At 37.9% G+C, this 20,499-nt stretch overlaps 1 protein-coding gene across 7 annotated transcripts in view; it reads left to right on the top strand.

Annotated features, from left to right (window-relative positions):
• The window catches only part of LOC110452281 (A-kinase anchor protein 9-like), a 54,611-nt gene that overhangs the window by 24,963 nt on the left and 9,149 nt on the right, over positions 1-20,499 (top strand). For 6 of the 7 annotated variants that reach the window (XM_021500695.1, XM_021500697.1, XM_021500698.1 and 3 more), the window contains 10 exons: positions 888-1,099; positions 1,413-1,701; positions 5,929-6,138; positions 11,723-11,872; positions 12,851-12,999; positions 15,160-15,250; positions 16,120-16,302; positions 17,162-17,353; positions 18,200-18,438; positions 19,330-19,412. In XM_021500695.1, coding sequence (XP_021356370.1) covers positions 888-1,099; positions 1,413-1,701; positions 5,929-6,138; positions 11,723-11,872; positions 12,851-12,999; positions 15,160-15,250; positions 16,120-16,302; positions 17,162-17,353; positions 18,200-18,438; positions 19,330-19,412 — 1,798 coding nt within the window. The remainder of the gene's footprint in view (positions 1-887; positions 1,100-1,412; positions 1,702-5,928; positions 6,139-11,722; positions 11,873-12,850; positions 13,000-15,159; positions 15,251-16,119; positions 16,303-17,161; positions 17,354-18,199; positions 18,439-19,329; positions 19,413-20,499) is intronic. The other variant, XM_021500701.1, reaches the window with a different exon arrangement.

The raw sequence follows: 20,499 nt of genomic DNA on the forward strand, positions 1-20,499 counted from the left end.
GTCAGTAGTGAAGAATTCTTTTGTAAATGTCGTGACTAATTACATCAGTTGGTAATGGGGAAGGTCCATAACCTAATAACAAGATATTACATGAACTTATAAAAAAAATCAAACAAGAAGTTTTATATACATGTATATTTAGTAAAATGTATATGTAGTAACGTGTATATTTAGTAACATGTATAAGTAGTAATGTGTATATGTAATAACATGTATATGTAGTAATGTGTATATGTAGTTACATGTGTTTATGAAGTAACAGGTATATGTAGTAAAGTGTATATGTAGTAATGTATATATGTAGTAATGTGTATATGTAGTAACGTGTATATGTAGTAACATTTATATGTAGTAACATGTATATGTAGTAACGTGTATATGAAGTAACATGTGTATATGTAGTAACATGTATTATGTAGTAACGTGTATATGTATTAACGTGTATGTGTAGTAACATGTCTATGTAGTAACATGTCTATGTAGTAAAGTGTATATGAAGTAACATGAATATGTAGTAATGTGTATATGAAGTAACATGTATATGTAGTAACGTGTATATGTAGTAATGTGTTTATGTAGTAATGTGTATATGTAGTAATGTGTATATGTAGTAACATGTATATGTAATAACGTGTATATGTAGTAACGTGTATATATAGTAAAGTGTATATGTAGTAATGTGTATATGTAATAACATGTGTTTATGAAGTAATAACTATAGGGAATCTAAGAAACAATCATTGCCAATCGCCATTAGAATTCATAAAAACACCAAGTGATCATTTTACTGTTTAAACAACTGTAGGTGTTGCTGTGTTTTTATGTTTGGCTAAAATTCCTTTATTTAATGTGGAACATAATTCTAGATTAAATATGTGTTTTCTCAGAAACTGGAGTCGGACCTGATGACAGAACGTGACCTCAGAATAAAGTTGGAGAATTCTCATGAACTAGATCGAGTGAAGATCAATGCCCTCCAACATGATCTTAACACGGAGCGTAAAAACTTGCAGATGTTTGAGGCAGAATATGAAACTAAAGTGACAGAGTTAAGAACAGCTCTTGAGCTCGAGAAAATCCGCGCTGCAGATCTAGTCAAGTGAGTGTCTTGTTTCACCAGTTGTTGTTTTTTTGTCTATTTTCATTAAATTGGTTATGATATTTTATACAAATTCAATCCTGAACTTTTCTTCAGAATATTTTTTCTGATAATAGACAAGTAAATAAAGTAACATAGAGAAAAGGTCATGTTTTCATTTCCAACAGATTTGATGCAAGATTTAGCAATTTGATGATCATGATGGAATTTTCCTTCATCCTACTGCAAACATCGATTGTAAAAAAAGGTGTTTTTGTGGATTTAGACCGATATTCTTGTTTTTGTGAATCTAGAGCGATATTTGTGTTTTCAGTGCTCTGGAGAAAGAGCAAGCTGCCTGTCATAACCTGCGGCAAAACTTGTATGAACAACAAAGTTCTATGGAAATATCTGACAACAAAGGAATTGTGGAGGACCTTCAGCTTGCCTTGGAAATGGAAAAAGCCATGGTGATGGATTTGCGAGGTGCACTGGAACATGACAAGCATCGTATGGCTGGGATGGCTGCTGCTGTAGAATCAGAACGGACAGCCATGCAGGATGAGCTGGGACAGGAAAGGGAGACAACTCGTCAGATAAAACATGAGCTTGACACACTACAGGTATATATCATTTATATTGACACGTCAAAACTGAGATTGTCTTAGGTGTTCAGTGTTGTGTATTAGCTCTTTATCTTTTAGTGCAGTAATGATCTTACTTAGTGCTGTTGTTACTTGTCATCAATCCAATTAGAATGTGGTCAGCAGTGTACAGGGGCCTGGGGCAGTAGTGTACAGGGGCCTGGGACAGTAGTGTACATTGGCCTGGGACAGTAGTGTATGGGTGCCTGGGACAGTAGTGTACATGGGCCTGGGTCAGTAGTGTACAGGGGCCTGGGACAGTAGTGTACAGGGGCCTGGGTCAGTAGTGTACAGGAGCCTGGGACAGAAGTGTACAGGGGCCTGGGGCAGTAGTGTACAGGGGCCTGGGACAGTAGTGTACAGGGGCCTTGGTCAGTAGTGTACAGGGGCCGGGGTCAGTAGTGTACGGGGGCCTGGTGCAGTAGTGTACAGGGGCCTGGGCCAGCAATGTACAGGGGCCTGGGACAGGAGTGTACAGGGGCATGGGACAGAAGTGTACAGGGGCCCGGGGCAGTAGTGTACAGGGGCCGGGGTCAGTAGTGTACAGGGGCCTGTGACAGTAGTGTACAGGGGCCTTGGAAAGTAATGTACAGGGGCCTGGGACAGTGGTGTACAGGGGCCTGGGACAGCAGTGTACAGGGGCCTGGGACAGTACTGTACAGGGGCATGGGACAGCAGCGTACAGGGGCCTCGGACAGCAGTGTACAGGGGCCTGGGACTGTAGTGTACAGGGGCCTTGGACAGTAGTGTACAGGGGCCTTGGACAGCAGTGTACAGGGGCATGGGACAGTAGTGTATAGGGGCCTGGGCCACAGAAATGAGGTCAATTTGGTACAGAGGATGTATCCTTAAAAAAAAGATTCCTAGAACTTTTATCAAGTTTACTCTGTGGAGAGATATTCGTTCTTTGTGGGCTTATTATTCCTTTGACATTTTTAGTACTTTAAGGGTAAAAGTGATCATAAAAAATGTCCAGAAGAAGCCCACTGTTCGGGTGAATTCGATAGATGCAACAAATAAATATACCTACCTATTCCGAGCTTGTGACGATTGAATATTACACTTAGACTTACAGATATATTTATTTACTTTTACTTTAAGAAATTTATTAACTTTTACATTTCATTTTCATACATCAGTATTAATACATGTAGGTTTTGCTCATTAACATTGCCCGTGTTCCTTGCCCTAACACCATTGTAACATCACAGTAATGTATAGTAACATAGATTTCCTACATCAGAGTAATGTAAAGTAACATAGATTTCCTACATCACGGTAATGTATAGTAACATAGATTTCCTACATCACAGTAATGTATAGTAACATAGATTTCCTACATCACGGTAATGTATAGTAATATAGATTTCCTACATCACGGTATTGTATAGTAATATAGATTTCCTACATCACAGTAATGTATAGTAACATAGATTTCCTACATCACAGTAATGTATAGTAACATGGATTTCCTACATCACAGTAATGTATAGTAACATAGATTTCCTACATCACAGTAATGTATAGTAACATAGATTTCCTACATCACAGTAATGTATAGTAACATAGATTTCCTACATCACAGTAATGTATAGTAACATAGATTTCCTACATCACAGTAATGTATAGTAACATAGATTTCCTACATCACAGTAATGTATAGTAACATAGATTTCCTACATCACAGTAATGTATAGTAACATAGATTTCCTACATCACAGTAATGTATAGTAACATAGATTTCCTACATCACAGTAATGTATAGTAACATAGATTTCCTACATCACAGTAATGTATAGTAACATAGATTTCCTACATCACAGTAATGTATAGTAACATAGATTTCCTACATCACAGTAATGTATAGTAACATAGATTTCCTACATCACAGTAATGTATAGTAACATAGATTTCCTACATCACAGTAATGTATAGTAACATAGATTTCCTACATCACAGTAATGTATAGTAACATAGATTTCCTACATCACAGTAATGTATAGTAACATAGATTTCCTACATCACAGTAATGTATAGTAACATAGATTTCCTACATCACAGTAATGTATAGTAACATAGATTTCCTACATCACAGTAATGTATAGTAACATAGATTTCCTACATCACAGTAATGTATAGTAACATAGATTTCCTACATCACAGTAATGTATAGTAACATAGATTTCCTACATCACAGTAATGTATAGTAACATAGATTTCCTACATCACAGTAATGTATAGTAACATAGATTTCCTACATCACAGTAATGTATAGTAACATAGATTTCCTACATCACAGTAATGTATAGTAACATAGATTTCCTACATCACAGTAATGTATAGTAACATAGATTTCCTACATCACAGTAATGTATAGTAACATAGATTTCCTACATCACAGTAATGTATAGTAACATAGATTTCCTACATCACAGTAATGTATAGTAACATAGATTTCCTACATCACAGTAATGTATAGTAACATAGATTTCCTACATCACAGTAATGTATAGTAACATAGATTTCCTACATCACAGTAATGTATAGTAACATAGATTTCCTACATCACAGTAATGTATAGTAACATAGATTTCCTACATCACAGTAATGTATAGTAACATAGATTTCCTACATCACAGTAATGTATAGTAACATAGATTTCCTACATCACAGTAATGTATAGTAACATAGATTTCCTACATCACAGTAATGTATAGTAACATAGATTTCCTACATCACAGTAATGTATAGTAACATAGATTTCCTACATCACAGTAATGTATAGTAACATAGATTTCCTACATCACAGTAATGTATAGTAACATAGATTTCCTACATCACAGTAATGTATAGTAACATAGATTTCCTACATCACAGTAATGTATAGTAACATAGATTTCCTACATCACAGTAATGTATAGTAACATAGATTTCCTACATCACAGTAATGTATAGTAACATAGATTTCCTACATCACAGTAATGTATAGTAACATAGATTTCCTACATCACAGTAATGTATAGTAACATAGATTTCCTACATCACAGTAATGTATAGTAACATAGATTTCCTACATCACAGTAATGTATAGTAACATAGATTTCCTACATCACGGTAATGTATAGTAACATAGATTTCCTACATCACAGTAATGTATAGTAACAGATTTTCTACATCACAGTCATGTATAGTAACATGGATTTACTACATCACGGTCATGTATAGTAACAGGGATTTCCTACATCACAGTAATGTATAGTAACATAGATTTCCTACAAGTAAGTGCATGACATCAGTAAAGACTGACATTTTGGTAGATTGATAAAGCTTTAAACCCTGGCTTTTCTTTCTAAGATACTTTGTTTTGGTGATGATGAAAATGCTTAGTTTAAACTAAATCTAGATGAATACTTCCAACTCATTTTGAAATGAAGTTGCACATCTTCAAGGATTTTCTTTAAAAAAGAGAAATCTACAAATACAAACAACAAAGATGTCCTCTCAATTATCTCCTGCTTTTTTAGAATGACTTGGTATGGAAATGTTTAAATCACGATGTTACTTACATGTCAACATTCATTATGGATTAGCATTGCCTGTTGTATGCTGTATCTGACCATATTTTGATATCTTAAGTCCTTTTGGGGACCAAATTTAGGGCTCAGTATTTTCTCAAAGTTTACTAAACATTTCATATAATATGGCAAAAAAACAAAAAAAGAATTAAAAAAAAGAAGGTTTGTTTGCATTGTTTAAATCACAATCTTTTCATAACTTTTACCATGAAGAAAATGTTTCCTCTCTAAACTCACACCCCTAACCCCTTCTCCATTTGACACAATGTTCCCCAGCACAAATTAACACTTGTTCCCAATGCAAATTACTGACAGGTTAACTATAGATGCTACGTGGAAAGATTACAGTAGACCGAATACTTGCATACTACACTCCAAAATTTCTACTTGTAAGTAAAATATCACCAGCTTAGTTCATAACAAAAATGATGTTACTTAGGACTTCAGTGTAAAATACAAGCATTTCTCAAACCCTCACTGACAAAACCAATTTTACTGATGACAATGAGGTCACAAGATCGTTCAGTTTACCAGAATTATTAAGGCTGAAAATAAGTTACAAGACCAATATTTGTATGTGATATCAATTTGACCCTGAAAAAGCTAGACAAACATTTCCTGGACCTTGTAGCTACAGAATCTGGAGTTCACTCGAATGTTTGATCGCGAGCGGGACCAGGTGTCGCGTCTGAAGGCTGAGCGAGAACAACTGCGATCAGAGGTAAAGGCCATAAAGGATGCTGATAATGAACGAGAGCGACAACGTGACACAGAGAAAATGTCAGAAAGGCGTCGACTACGACAGGTGGAGCGGGAGAGGGATGATCACAAGATGAAACTGGTAACAATAATACCTTTGGATGTTGGAATAGTCTCAAGTATTTATTGGGTTGGATTTGTTGTTCCTGCTTTCGTTTCAGAATGAAAGCACGTGAATGAGCCTAGCTTTTTAATCAAACCAGATACATTCTCATTTACTTACTGTTAGAAGAAAATCAACTGCTAAACATTGGGAAAATATCCAAGATTAGGCTAGATTTTGATTCCCAGAGCTACAAGGGGTAACAGAAAAAAAGGCTTTCAGCAGGAAATGTACTAATTACAAACATTTACTAATAGCTTCCACTGCCCTCTTCATGACTTAACTTTGACATAAATCTGAATATCATCTTAGACAGTCTTATCATCAATCGTTCAACATAATACATTTCATTATACACGTCTTGTTCATATTTAATGCTTTTTATATCTTGTTCATATTTAATGCTTTTTATATCTTGTTCATATTTAATGCTTTTTATATCTTGTTCATATTTAATGCTTTCAATTGCTTTGTTTATTGTTTTTTGTTGCTTTAAATGACTGATTAATATATTGTTGCTTCTCTTAATATTTTATATGTAATTTAGTTGTTTACGTTGTTGCTTTGTGTGGCTTTAACTGTGCAGTGTATGATGCTTGTGATGTACAGTGTTATGACAATAGTGTTCACGGTTTCTTAAGATGGCGGACATAAACAAGGAAATGTTTCAAGCGTTAAACATTGGATTAGACATGAAAAATGTCATCGAACTTACCTAATATTTGCTGAGGTGCCCTTTTGATTGTATTACTGCCTACAGACAATGGGGGATTGAGTTATAGAAAGCTTGAATGTAATTAGATGTAAAAAAGAAAGGCATTGGTGACCAGATGAGGGATCTCCTTAGAACATACCAAGTGAACTAGGATGACGTCGCCAACACTTTGTCATAGCGCTGTGTTTTACAAAGAAATGGGTTTTGTAGCTTTGCTGTGTAGTTTCATATCAGATCTGGCAATAATTGTATTGATATGGCTTTATTTTGGTATAAACAAAATCTGTGTTATCCAAAACATTCCAGGCTATTTTATAGTGGCCTATTATAGCATGGAACTTGTATTTTCCTACAAACATCAGTGATTTTTATGTTACATTAATGTACCAGGAACTTAAATATATCAGGATTACCACTTAAAGCAATAAAAGAATTTACTTAAAAATGACGATGAAAATATGATATTAAACAAATGAATAGAGAATTCTTTGCTGTTGAATGAAATATTTAAGTTTAAAGGATCGACTCTTCAAGATGGCTCCCATCTTATATTCAATATTCGTCTGAGTAGGGGAATCAAAGGAAAGGCAGAATCAGCACTGGGAGAATTAGTTTTTAAAAGTGAATAAAATAAATAATTTTAAAGTAAACTTTTTACATACATTTATATATATATTACATGTATTTGATGGATAGAGTTCAGACTGAACCTGTAGCACACATGTATTTGATGGATAGAGTTCAGACTGAACCTGTAGCACACATGTATTTGATGGATAGAGTTCAGACTGAACCTGTAGCACACATGTATTTGATGGATAGAGTTCAGACTGAACCTGTAGCACACATGTATTTGATGGATAGAGTTCAGACTGAACCTGTAGCACACATGTATTTGATGGATAGAGTTCAGACTGAACCTGTAGCACACATGTATTTGATGGATAGAGTTCAGACTGAACCTGTAGCACACATGTATTTGATGGATAGAGTTCAGACTGAACCTGTAGCACACATGTATTTGATGGATAGAGTTCAGACTGAACCTGTAGCACACATGTATTTGATGGATAGAGTTCAGACTGAACCTGTAGCACACATGTATTTGATGGATAGAGTTCAGACTGAACCTGTAGCACACATGTATTTGATGGATAGAGTTCAGACTGAACCTGTAGCACACATGTATTTGATGGATAGAGTTCAGACTGAACCTGTAGCACACATGTATTTGATGGATAGAGTTCAGACTGAACCTGTAGCACACATGTATTTGATGGATAGAGTTCAGACTGAACCTGTAGCACACATGTATTTGATGGATAGAGTTCAGACTGAACCTGTAGCACACATGTATTTGATGGATAGAGTTCAGACTGAACCTGTAGCACACATGTATTTGATGGATAGAGTTCAGACTGAACCTGTAGCACACATGTATTTGATGGATAGAGTTCAGACTGAACCTGTAGCACACATGTATTTGATGGATAGAGTTCAGACTGAACCTGTAGCACACATGTATTTGATGGATAGAGTTCAGACTGAACCTGTAGCACACATGTATTTGATGGATAGAGTTCAGACTGAACCTGTAGCACACATGTATTTGATGGATAGAGTTCAGACTGAACCTGTAGCACACATGTATTTGATGGATAGAGTTCAGACTGAACCTGTAGCACACATGTATTTGATGGATAGAGTTCAGACTGAACCTGTAGCACACATGTATTTGATGGATAGAGTTCAGACTGAACCTGTAGCACACATGTATTTGATGGATAGAGTTCAGACTGAACCTGTAGCACACATGTATTTGATGGATAGAGTTCAGACTGAACCTGTAGCACACATGTATTTGATGGATAGAGTTCAGACTGAACCTGTAGCACACATGTATTTGATGGATAGAGTTCAGACTGAACCTGTAGCACACATGTATTTGATGGATAGAGTTCAGACTGAACCTGTAGCACACATGTATTTGATGGATAGAGTTCAGACTGAACCTGTAGCACACATGTATTTGATGGATAGAGTTCAGACTGAACCTGTAGCACACATGTATTTGATGGATAGAGTTCAGACTGAACCTGTAGCACACATGTATTTGATGGATAGAGTTCAGACTGAACCTGTAGCACACATGTATTTGATGGATAGAGTTCAGACTGAACCTGTAGCACACATGTATTTGATGGATAGAGTTCAGACTGAACCTGTAGCACACATGTATTTGATGGATAGAGTTCAGACTGAACCTGTAGCACACATGTATTTGATGGATAGAGTTCAGACTGAACCTGTAGCACACATGTATTTGATGGATAGAGTTCAGACTGAACCTGTAGCACACATGTATTTGATGGATAGAGTTCAGACTGAACCTGTAGCACACATGTATTTGATGGATAGAGTTCAGACTGAACCTGTAGCACACATGTATTTGATGGATAGAGTTCAGACTGAACCTGTAGCACACATGTATTTGATGGATAGAGTTCAGACTGAACCTGTAGCACACATGTATTTGATGGATAGAGTTCAGACTGAACCTGTAGCACACATGTATTTGATGGATAGAGTTCAGACTGAACCTGTAGCACACATGTATTTGATGGATAGAGTTCAGACTGAACCTGTAGCACACATGTATTTGATGGATAGAGTTCAGACTGAACCTGTAGCACACATGTATTTGATGGATAGAGTTCAGACTGAACCTGTAGCACACATGTATTTGATGGATAGAGTTCAGACTGAACCTGTAGCACACATGTATTTGATGGATAGAGTTCAGACTGAACCTGTAGCACACATGTATTTGATGGATAGAGTTCAGACTGAACCTGTAGCACACATGTATTTGATGGATAGAGTTCAGACTGAACCTGTAGCACACATGTATTTGATGGATAGAGTTCAGACTGAACCTGTAGCACACATGTATTTGATGGATAGAGTTCAGACTGAACCTGTAGCACACATGTATTTGATGGATAGAGTTCAGACTGAACCTGTAGCACACATGTATTTGATGGATAGAGTTCAGACTGAACCTGTAGCACACATGTATTTGATGGATAGAGTTCAGACTGAACCTGTAGCACACATGTATTTGATGGATAGAGTTCAGACTGAACCTGTAGCACACATGTATTTGATGGATAGAGTTCAGACTGAACCTGTAGCACACATGTATTTGATGGATAGAGTTCAGACTGAACCTGTAGCACACATGTATTTGATGGATAGAGTTCAGACTGAACCTGTAGCACACATGTATTTGATGGATAGAGTTCAGACTGAACCTGTAGCACACATGTATTTGATGGATAGAGTTCAGACTGAACCTGTAGCACACATGTATTTGATGGATAGAGTTCAGACTGAACCTGTAGCACACATGTATTTGATGGATAGAGTTCAGACTGAACCTGTAGCACACATGTATTTGATGGATAGAGTTCAGACTGAACCTGTAGCACACATGTATTTGATGGATAGAGTTCAGACTGAACCTGTAGCACACATGTATTTGATGGATAGAGTTCAGACTGAACCTGTAGCACACATGTATTTGATGGATAGAGTTCAGACTGAACCTGTAGCACACATGTATTTGATGGATAGAGTTCAGACTGAACCTGTAGCACACATGTATTTGATGGATAGAGTTCAGACTGAACCTGTAGCACACATGTATTTGATGGATAGAGTTCAGACTGAACCTGTAGCACACATGTATTTGATGGATAGAGTTCAGACTGAACCTGTAGCACACATGTATTTGATGGATAGAGTTCAGACTGAACCTGTAGCACACATGTATTTGATGGATAGAGTTCAGACTGAACCTGTAGCACACATGTATTTGATGGATAGAGTTCAGACTGAACCTGTAGCACACATGTATTTGATGGATAGAGTTCAGACTGAACCTGTAGCACACATGTATTTGATGGATAGAGTTCAGACTGAACCTGTAGCACACATGTATTTGATGGATAGAGTTCAGACTGAACCTGTAGCACACATGTATTTGATGGATAGAGTTCAGACTGGACATATAGCACACAAACAATAAACATCACTATATTACAGTACATGTCACCTGTAAAGTAATATTCCTGTGGATGGGTAGGCAATTGGTCATGAAAGCTTCATAACCTCAAGTCATACTCTGTATAGGACGATAATGTGGACACCTTACCATAGTGTATGTTAAGGCAGCGCAGTAGTCTAGTGGTAGGATGTCAGGCTCATGACCGAAGGGTTGCGGGTTCGAGTCGCAGCACGACACTGTGTTGTATCTTTGAGCAAGATACTTTACTCCCCTTGTTCCAGTCTACTCAGCTGTAAATAAGTATGTGGTAGGACAGTGATAGAATTGTAGAATGCTAGCTGTGAGCGCCGAAATGGCAGCACCGGCTGTATGCTCCCTAGGGAGTTGAGAAAGATATTGGCTGGTTGCAAAGGCCCTATAACGTTAACCATGGATAATAATTTGTGAACCTCTTTGAGACGATCTACGAACTAGGTTGTGATAAAACGGTATATTCCGTCTGCGTATTGCAGAGTTATTTTCTCTTGTGAGCAGGTATTGATTGTTACGTCATTGATTTGTGTGAGAAAATTACGTTCTTTTCTCAAAAATTGATGACGTTACTCTCACAAACAAATGACGTAACAATCAAGACCTGCTCACAAGAGCAGATAACTCTGTAAAACGAAAAGACGGAATAAGAACCTCAAATTATTATTAATATAGTTATGTTGTAACACATTGTGTGTAGGACCATCTACATTCATCTACATATTTAATCATTATAACTGTGTCCCCAGCACGAACAGACGTTGGAGACTCAGAGACTCACACAGAAGGTGTTAGACCTACAGGATCAGGTGGCTGAAAGTCGTGAGAAGGAGCTGGAGGCTATCCGTGACCTGGAACATGAACGTCTGTCCACCATTCACTCTCAGCTATATGATGGGGTAAGCTGCTTACAACTGAGAATAGATAGTAAAACCAATGTAGATATTCTGCCTAACATTGTCAGATGGGGGTGGGTGCGGGGCTAAAATTGGCATTGCTGAAAATTATTGTTCATATTCACCTTTATCTGTCCTTAAATAAGTCTATTTCTAACTATATTTAGTACTAGATAAATCTTTTTTAAATCTCATCTGTGACCTGAAAATTAATCCAACAAAAAGAAAAGGGAAACGAAGGGAAAAGATCAAACCTACATAGCTTTAATAAAGATCCTGTAATGGATGGCTAATTTTCTCCTGGGAAGAACCTATCTGTAATAGAGTTCATTTTTGGGGAAATCCCATCAGTGAAAAGTTTTAATTATATCACAGGGAGATCCCAATAGCATAAAAAGTTCTATTTATATCTTTGAGAGATCCTAAGACAATGAAAAGTAAAGTTAAATATAACTTGGAAAGATCCAAAAGTAAAAAAAGTTCTATTTATATATTAGGGAGATCTCAACAAATTGAAAACTTCTATTTATATCTTTGGGAGGTTGCAGCAGATTGAAACACTCAACATCCAAGGAGGGAACCCAATAAATGTGTAAAGTTCTATAAGCTCTATATGTTTAGGACATCCCAACAGAGTAAAAAGTTCTATTTATATCTTTAGGACATCCCAACAGAGTAAAAAGTTCTATTTATATCTTTAGGACATCCCAACAGAGCACAAAGTTCTATGTCATGGGGAGACACCAATAGTGTGAAAGTTTCTATCATTATCCTAAACAGATCCCAACAATATGACAAGTTCTATTTATATCATTCATGGGAATATCCCAACAGAATAAAAAAATCTGTCTCTTCCCTCGGTAGGTCCCTGCAGATTCTAATTATGAACACTTTTCTCTGGGGACATCTCCGTTGATCTAATTTGACAACGATTATTTTATTAGAAATCTAAACATTGTCTTATGATGCCATTGTGTACAGTTACAGAACAACGGATCACCGCGAGGAACAACAACAACAAATACCAATCACGATCGATGGAATGTTTACAAGGCTCAGCTCCAGAGTTTGAGCCAGAGTCTGCAGTACCTCATTCTACAGCACAGGGACAGTCTAGACCGCACCTCCAAGTAAGTATACTATACAGCACAGGGACAGTCTAGACCACACCTCCAAGTCAGTATACTAAACAGCACAGGGACTCCCTAGAACACACCTCCAAGTCAGTATACTATACAGCACGGGGACAGTCTAGACCACACCTCCAAGTAAGTATACTATACAGCACAGGGAAAGTCTAGACCACACCTCCAAGTAAGTATACTATACAGCACAGGGACACCCTAGACCACACCTCCAAGTGAGTATACTATACAGCACGGGGAAAGTCTAGACCGCACCTCCAAGTAAGTATACTATACAGCACAGGGACACCCTAGACCACACATCCAAGTCAGTATACTAAACAGCACAGGGACTCCCTAGACCACACCTCCAAGTCAGTATACTATACAGCACAGGGACAGCCTAGACCACACCTCCAAGTCAGTATACTATACAGCACAGGGACACTCTAGACCACACCTCCAAGTCAGTATACTATACAGCACGGGGACAGTCTAGACCACACCTCCAAGTAAGTATACTATACAGCACAGGGACAGTCTAGACCACACCTCCAAGTCAGTATACTATACAGCACAGGGACAGTCTAGACCACACCTCCAAGTCAGTATACTATACAGCACAGGGACAGTCTAGACCACACCTCCAAGTCAGTATACTATACAGCACAGGGACAGTCTAGACCACACCTCCAAGTCAGTATACTATACAGCACAGGGACAGTCTAGACCACACCTCCAAGTAAGTATACTATACAGCACAGGGACAGTCTAGACCACACCTCCAAGTAAGTATACTATACAGCACAGGGACAGTCTAGACCACACCTCCAAGTAAGTATACTATACAGCACAGGGACAGTCTAGACCACACCTCCAAGTAAGTATACTATACAGCACAGGGACAGTCTAGACCACACCTCCAAGTAAGTATACTATACAGCACAGGGACAGTCTAGACCACACCTCCAAGTAAGTATACTATACAGCACAGGGACAGTCTAGACCACACCTCCAAGTAAGTATACTATACAGCACAGGGACAGTCTAGACCACACCTCCAAGTAAGTATACTATACAGCACAGGGACAGTCTAGACCACACCTCCAAGTAAGTATACTATACAGCACAGGGACAGTCTAGACCACACCTCCAAGTAAGTATACTATACAGCACAGGGACAGTCTAGACCACACCTCCAAGTAAGTATACTATACAGCACAGGGACAGTCTAGACCGCACCTCCAAGTAAGTATACTATACAGCACAGGGACAGTCTAGACCACACCTCCAAGTAAGTATACTATACAGCACAGGGACAGTCTAGACCACACCTCCAAGTAAGTATACTATACAGCACAGGGACAGTCTAGACCACACCTCCAAGTAAGTATACTATACAGCACAGGGACAGTCTAGACCACACCTCCAAGTAAGTATACTATACAGCACAGGGACAGTCTAGACCACACCTCCAAGTAAGTATACTATACAGCACAGGGACAGTCTAGACCACACCTCCAAGTAAGTATACTATACAGCACAGGGACAGTCTAGACCACACCTCCAAGTAAGTATACTATACAGCACAGGGACAGTCTAGACCGCACCTCCAAGTAAGTATACTATACAGCACAGGGACAGTCTAGACCACACCTCCAAGTAAGTATACTATACAGCACAGGGACAGTCTAGACCGCACCTCCAAGTAAGTATACTATACAGCACAGGGACAGTCTAGACCACACCTCCAAGTAAGTATACTATACAGCACCTTTAATCGACTTCTGATGAATTATGAAGAGGGCTAGGGTAATGATATTTGACTGGGATGGGATGAAGGGCTACAAACTAATTTTAAATGACCTTATCTCAATAAAGGAAAGGTCTAGCGTGGTATTATTTGGCAAGTTGCATGCTGAGATGAAGGGCTTTATTTGTTCAACATAATGACCTTGTTCAACTTTCAAGGTTACATGCATCAGATGTGATGAAAGATTTAACAGGTTATTTTTAATGACTTACAGTCGTAAATACTGATATTTTGCCTGTAGCTTTATTTTAGTCCACTTTTAAGGTTACAATAGTGAGATTAATACCAGGTGAATGATGCAGGTGCATTGGGCCTCTTGTTGGTATGTTTGTACACTATTGGTATGTTGGTAGGTCTGACGGAAGTGGGGAGATGCAGCATGCACTCAGTGACCTTCTCAGTGAACTAAAGCAACTACAGATGCCTTTGGAGTTTGAGTCACAGGTAAAGTAGATAACCATATCAAAATTCACTTTTTTCTGTGATTAGAAAAAGTGTATGATTAATTTTGTAAAAAATCATAAAATGACAAAAATGTTAGAAAATAAATTCATGTACTACAAAAGCATTCCTTATTAGCTCACCTGGCCCGAAGGGCCAAGTGAGCTTATGGCATGGTGCGGTGTCCGTCGTCCGTCCGTCCGTCCGTCCGTCCAACTTCATCTCAGTAACCAAAAGGCCTAGGGTGATGATATTTGGCTAGAAGCATGCTGGGATAAAGGGCTACCAAGTTTGTTCAAATAAATTACCTTGACCTATATTCAAGGTTACAGGGGTCAAATATGTTTAAAACCTTTCAACAACTTCTTCTGAATAACCGATAGGCCTAGGGTGATGATGTTTGGCCAGAAGCATGCTGTGATGAAGGGCTACCAATTTTGTTCAAATAAATGACCTTCATCCATTTTCAAGATCACAGGGGTCAGATATGTTTAAAACTTTTAAACAACTTCTTCTGAATAACCAAAATGCCCAGGGTGATGATATTTGGCCAGTAGCATGCTGGGATGAAGGGCTACCAAGTTTGTTCAAATGAATGACCTTGACCCACTTTCAACCTAATGTCATTGTTTGACATTCAAGGTCACACTGATATTCTGCCTGTAGCTGTATTTTGGTCCACTTTTAAGATTACAAGTGTGAGATTAATACCAGGTGAGCGTTGCAGGCCCATTGGGCCTCTTGTTTTTTTTCTCATTTACAGAATATGTAACAACATATATTAATATTCATTAGATTTTACTGATGACCTGAAGGGTATGTACTTCTCATTAGTTCTACTGAGATGTATAATAGTTTTGTCTGTCTTACAGAATGAGTCTAACTTATTGGCACGTCCCAATCCTTCTTTGATTAATGAACAAGTGCTGCGTCATAATGCAGACCTCACCAGCTTCGTGACACGCCTGACGGAAGAGAAGATGGACCTCCGTAACTCCCTCGGTCAAATGGAAGAACAGCTGTGGCGCTACCAACAAAGAGGAACAACTCACCAGGTTTGTTTTGTTGTCAATTACCAAATACCAAAAGAACAAAATGATGGTTTTGATCAGGTGACTTACAAAGGCTTAGAGTCATAAGATATGGTTTTGATCAGGCGACTTACAAAGGCTTAGTGTCATAAGATATGGTTTTGATCAGGTACCTTACAAAGGCTTATAGTAATAAGATATGGTTTTGATCAGGTGACTTACAAAGGCTTAGAGTCATAAGATATAGCCAATAGCTGAAAAGTATTGCTACAAACTTTGTTTTAATGAACAAGTCAGACCTATATTCTAGGTCATACAGGTGAAAATTGTTTGAATTTTCATACAGGTGAAAATAATATAAAAATGCTCTGCTATAATTTTTCCAAATTCATAAAAAAAGAAGATATATTTCTTTCTGCAATTTCAAAGGCCCTTGTGAAGTCCTCAGTAGATAAATAATGCAGTGAGTTTATAATTGTTGGTTCTGTTAAAGTGTGCTGAGTCCTTAGAAGAACAGGGAGCTATAGTGTTACCCCCGGCGTGAGCGTTGGCGTTAAAATGTTAAAGTTTTACCTGCAAGTTATTTAGAAGCTTGTCATTCATTAAATATGTGTACTAGGATGCTGATATTTGGCATGGAGGTTCCTATCGGGTAAAATATGAGAAGTGAAGTTAAAATTAAAAAATAATTTCAAATCTTTTTTGACTTTTGACCTGTTTGGAACATTACATTTTTACAAACAAATTTTTAAATAGGATACAAATTTTAAACAGGCAAGCATTTGGTGGTTTTGACACGATCTCTGGTGAATGTGTAAATATTTCACCTGGTCACTTCCTATAGAATAGATGTGTAAATAATTCACCTGGTCACTTCCTACAGAACGGAGATAACACAGACGGTGCTACCAACCAGTTTGAGGAGCGTGCTAGCTGGGCCAAAGAAAGGCTGTCCCTCCAACTTGCACTCAACGATGCTGAACAACGGAATGACCAGCTTACCGCTAATCTGAGGATGGAGCGTGACCGGCGGTCAGTGATGGGCAGCAGTGGTTCTGAGACTGACAGAGAGAAGGTCAGTAGTGTTCCTCATTGATACAGGTAGCAAACCTTCACCTGCTCAGGGTGGAATTTAAAAAAGGGGTGACTGGCCCAAAGGTCTTGTTTAAGTAAAATTCACTGATCCTGTTTGAAGTGCACTGGTCCAGAAAACCAAGGGTCAAAGGCCTGAGTGAGCGCCAATGGGGGATCTGGGGAATTTTCCCCGGATTGATTTTGAAAGCTAGAAGCTCTACGTCTTTTTTCGGCTTAAAATAAAGCTTTTCAAATTTGCTGAAATTTTAGAAAATTTACAAAACATCTACTGGCCAGGCTAGGAAGGATAACTTGTTCAAAAAGCTTGTTTCACCTCCACCACTAACACCAGGTGTTTCTGTGTATGTATTGATCTTTCTTTTGAAGATTCCCTATCACAAGGGGAAACAAATCATATATTTTTATACGCCCGTCGAATGACGGGACATATTATGTTTTCACGCGGGCGGGCACACATTAGTTTCCGTCAATGACTTGAGTAATTTTGAATAGATTCATTTTAAACTTCATAGGAAGATTCATTTCTTTGCGGATCTCTTGTTTTTTGATATTTCAATGCCTTTAAATATGTGTTTTGAAAGGTGTTCTCTTTAAGTAGATACAGAGATCATACAGTTGATTATTATGTTCAGTTTTAATAGATTCAAGGACAATACAGTACACAACTACATGTACGATACGTTAACTATCAATGCCGACATGTTTTGTTAATTATCAATACCTACATGTACGATACGGTAATTATCAATGCCTACATGTACGATACGTTAATTATCAATACCTACATGTACGATACGTTAATTATCAATGCCTACATGTTTTGTAGATCCAGAGACTGTATGGTAAATACCTCAGGGCAGAAAGTTTCCGGAAGGCACTGGTGTACCAGAAGAAGTATTTGTTGCTGCTACTTGGTGGTTTCCAGGACTGTGAGGAGACAACTCTTGCCATGCTTGCCCAGATGGGAGCGTATCCCTCCTTGGAAGATGTTAGTCGACATCAGCACAGGCGACGCCCCTACAATATCTTTAGAAGTGCAGCAAAGGTCGTTGTTGCTATCACAAGGTCAGTAACGTTTTCGTACTTTTTATGTGGCATTAACTTAACTTCATGCTAATATGTGTAATACATTGTAAATCCCTTGTTACTCAGAAAGTATGTAGTAACATATACCGATATACAGCGAGAGAGAGAGAGAGAGAGAGAGAGAGATACATATATCTGTAGAGAGAGATTTATATATCTACAGAGAGATATATATACATCTACACAGAGAGAGATATATATATCTACAGAGAGAGAGATATATATATCTACAGAGAGAGAGATATATATATCTACAGAGAGAGATATATATACATCTACAGAGAGATATATATATATATCTACACAGAGAGAGATTTATATATCTACAGAGAGAGAGAGAGAGATACATATATCTGTAGAGAGAGAGATATATATCTACAGAGAGAAATATATATACATCTACAGAGAGATATATATATCTACAGAGAGAAATATATATATATCTACAGAGAGATATATATATATATCTACACAGAGAGAGATTTATATATCTACAGAGAGAGAGATTTATATATCTACAGAGAGAGATATATATATCTACAGAGAGAGAGAGATTTATATATCTACAGAGAGAGAGATTTATATATCTACAGAGAGAGATATATATATCTACAGAGAGAGAGATTTATATATCTACAGAGAGAGAGATTTATATATCTACAGAGAGAGAGATTTATATATCTACACAGAGAGAGATATATCTACACACAGAGATATATATCTATATCTACACAGAGAGATATATATATATCTATATCTACACAGAGAGATATATATCTATATACATTTGCCCCATACACAGAGAGAGATATATATCTATATTTACAGAGAGAGAGATATATATATATATGTTTGACATTGTATATTTAGGATGAAGTACCTTGTGAAGAAATGGCGACGAGCGACGAGGGTCGGATCTCCAGTAGTTGGTGGCTCCGTCGACACACAGCAAGGTAGATAACTCCTCTCATCACTCATCACTTCCAGTGTTTTCAGTTTTAACTGTTATGAACAGAAAAAACATGAGTGCCAATCGTTTTTAAAAATTTTAAAACAGGAAATGTTTAAGTAATTAAACTTCTCCTCCACAGGAAAAACTCATAATGAAACTTTCATTTTCAGGTTTATGTCAATTATCACTGCAGCATCATTTTTGTCTTCTATAGATTTTAAAAGATCTCCAGAAGAAATGTAACTACATACCTTTGCTTGCCTAGTGTATACTTACTAAGTCCATTGAGTCTGTACCTCCACCTTAGCTGTTGCCTAGTGTATACTTACTAAGTCCATTGAGTCTGTACCTCCACCTTAGCTGTTGCCTAGTGTATACTTACTAAGTCCATTGAGTCTGTACCTCCACCTTAGCTTGCCTAGTGTATACTTACTAAGTCCATTGAGTCTGTACCTCCACCTTAGCTGTTGCCTAGTGTATACTTACTAAGTCCATTGAGTCTGTACCTCCACCTTAGCTTGCCTAGTGTATACTTACTAAGTCCATTGAGTCTGTACCTCCACCTTAGCTGTTGCCTAGTGTATACTTACTAAGTCCATTGAGTCTGTACCTCCACCTTAGCTTGCCTAGTGTATACTTACTAAGTCCATTGAGTCTGTACCTCCACCTTAGCTGTTGCCTAGTGTATACTTACTAAGTCCATTGAGTCTGTACCTCCACCTTAGCTTGCCTAGTGTATACTTACTAAGTCCATTGAGTCTGTACCTCCACCTTAGCTGTTGCCTAGTGTATACTTACTAAGTCCATTGAGTCTGTACCTCCACCTTAGCTTGCCTAGTGTATACTTACTAAGTCCATTGAGTCTGTACCTCCACCTTAGCTGTTGCCTAGTGTATACTTACTAAGTCCATTGAGTCTGTACCTCCACCTTAGCTTGCCTAGTGTATACTTACTAAGTCCATTGAGTCTGTACCTCCACCTTAGCTGTTGCCTAGTGTATACTTACTAAGTCCATTGAGTCTGTACCTCCACCTTAGCTTGCCTAGTGTATACTTACTAAGTCCATTGAGTCTGTACCTCCACCTTAG

The sequence above is a fragment of the Mizuhopecten yessoensis genome, unplaced genomic scaffold, assembly GCF_002113885.1.
Source record: "Mizuhopecten yessoensis strain PY_sf001 unplaced genomic scaffold, ASM211388v2 scaffold6523, whole genome shotgun sequence".
NCBI lineage: Eukaryota > Metazoa > Mollusca > Bivalvia > Pectinida > Pectinidae > Mizuhopecten > Mizuhopecten yessoensis.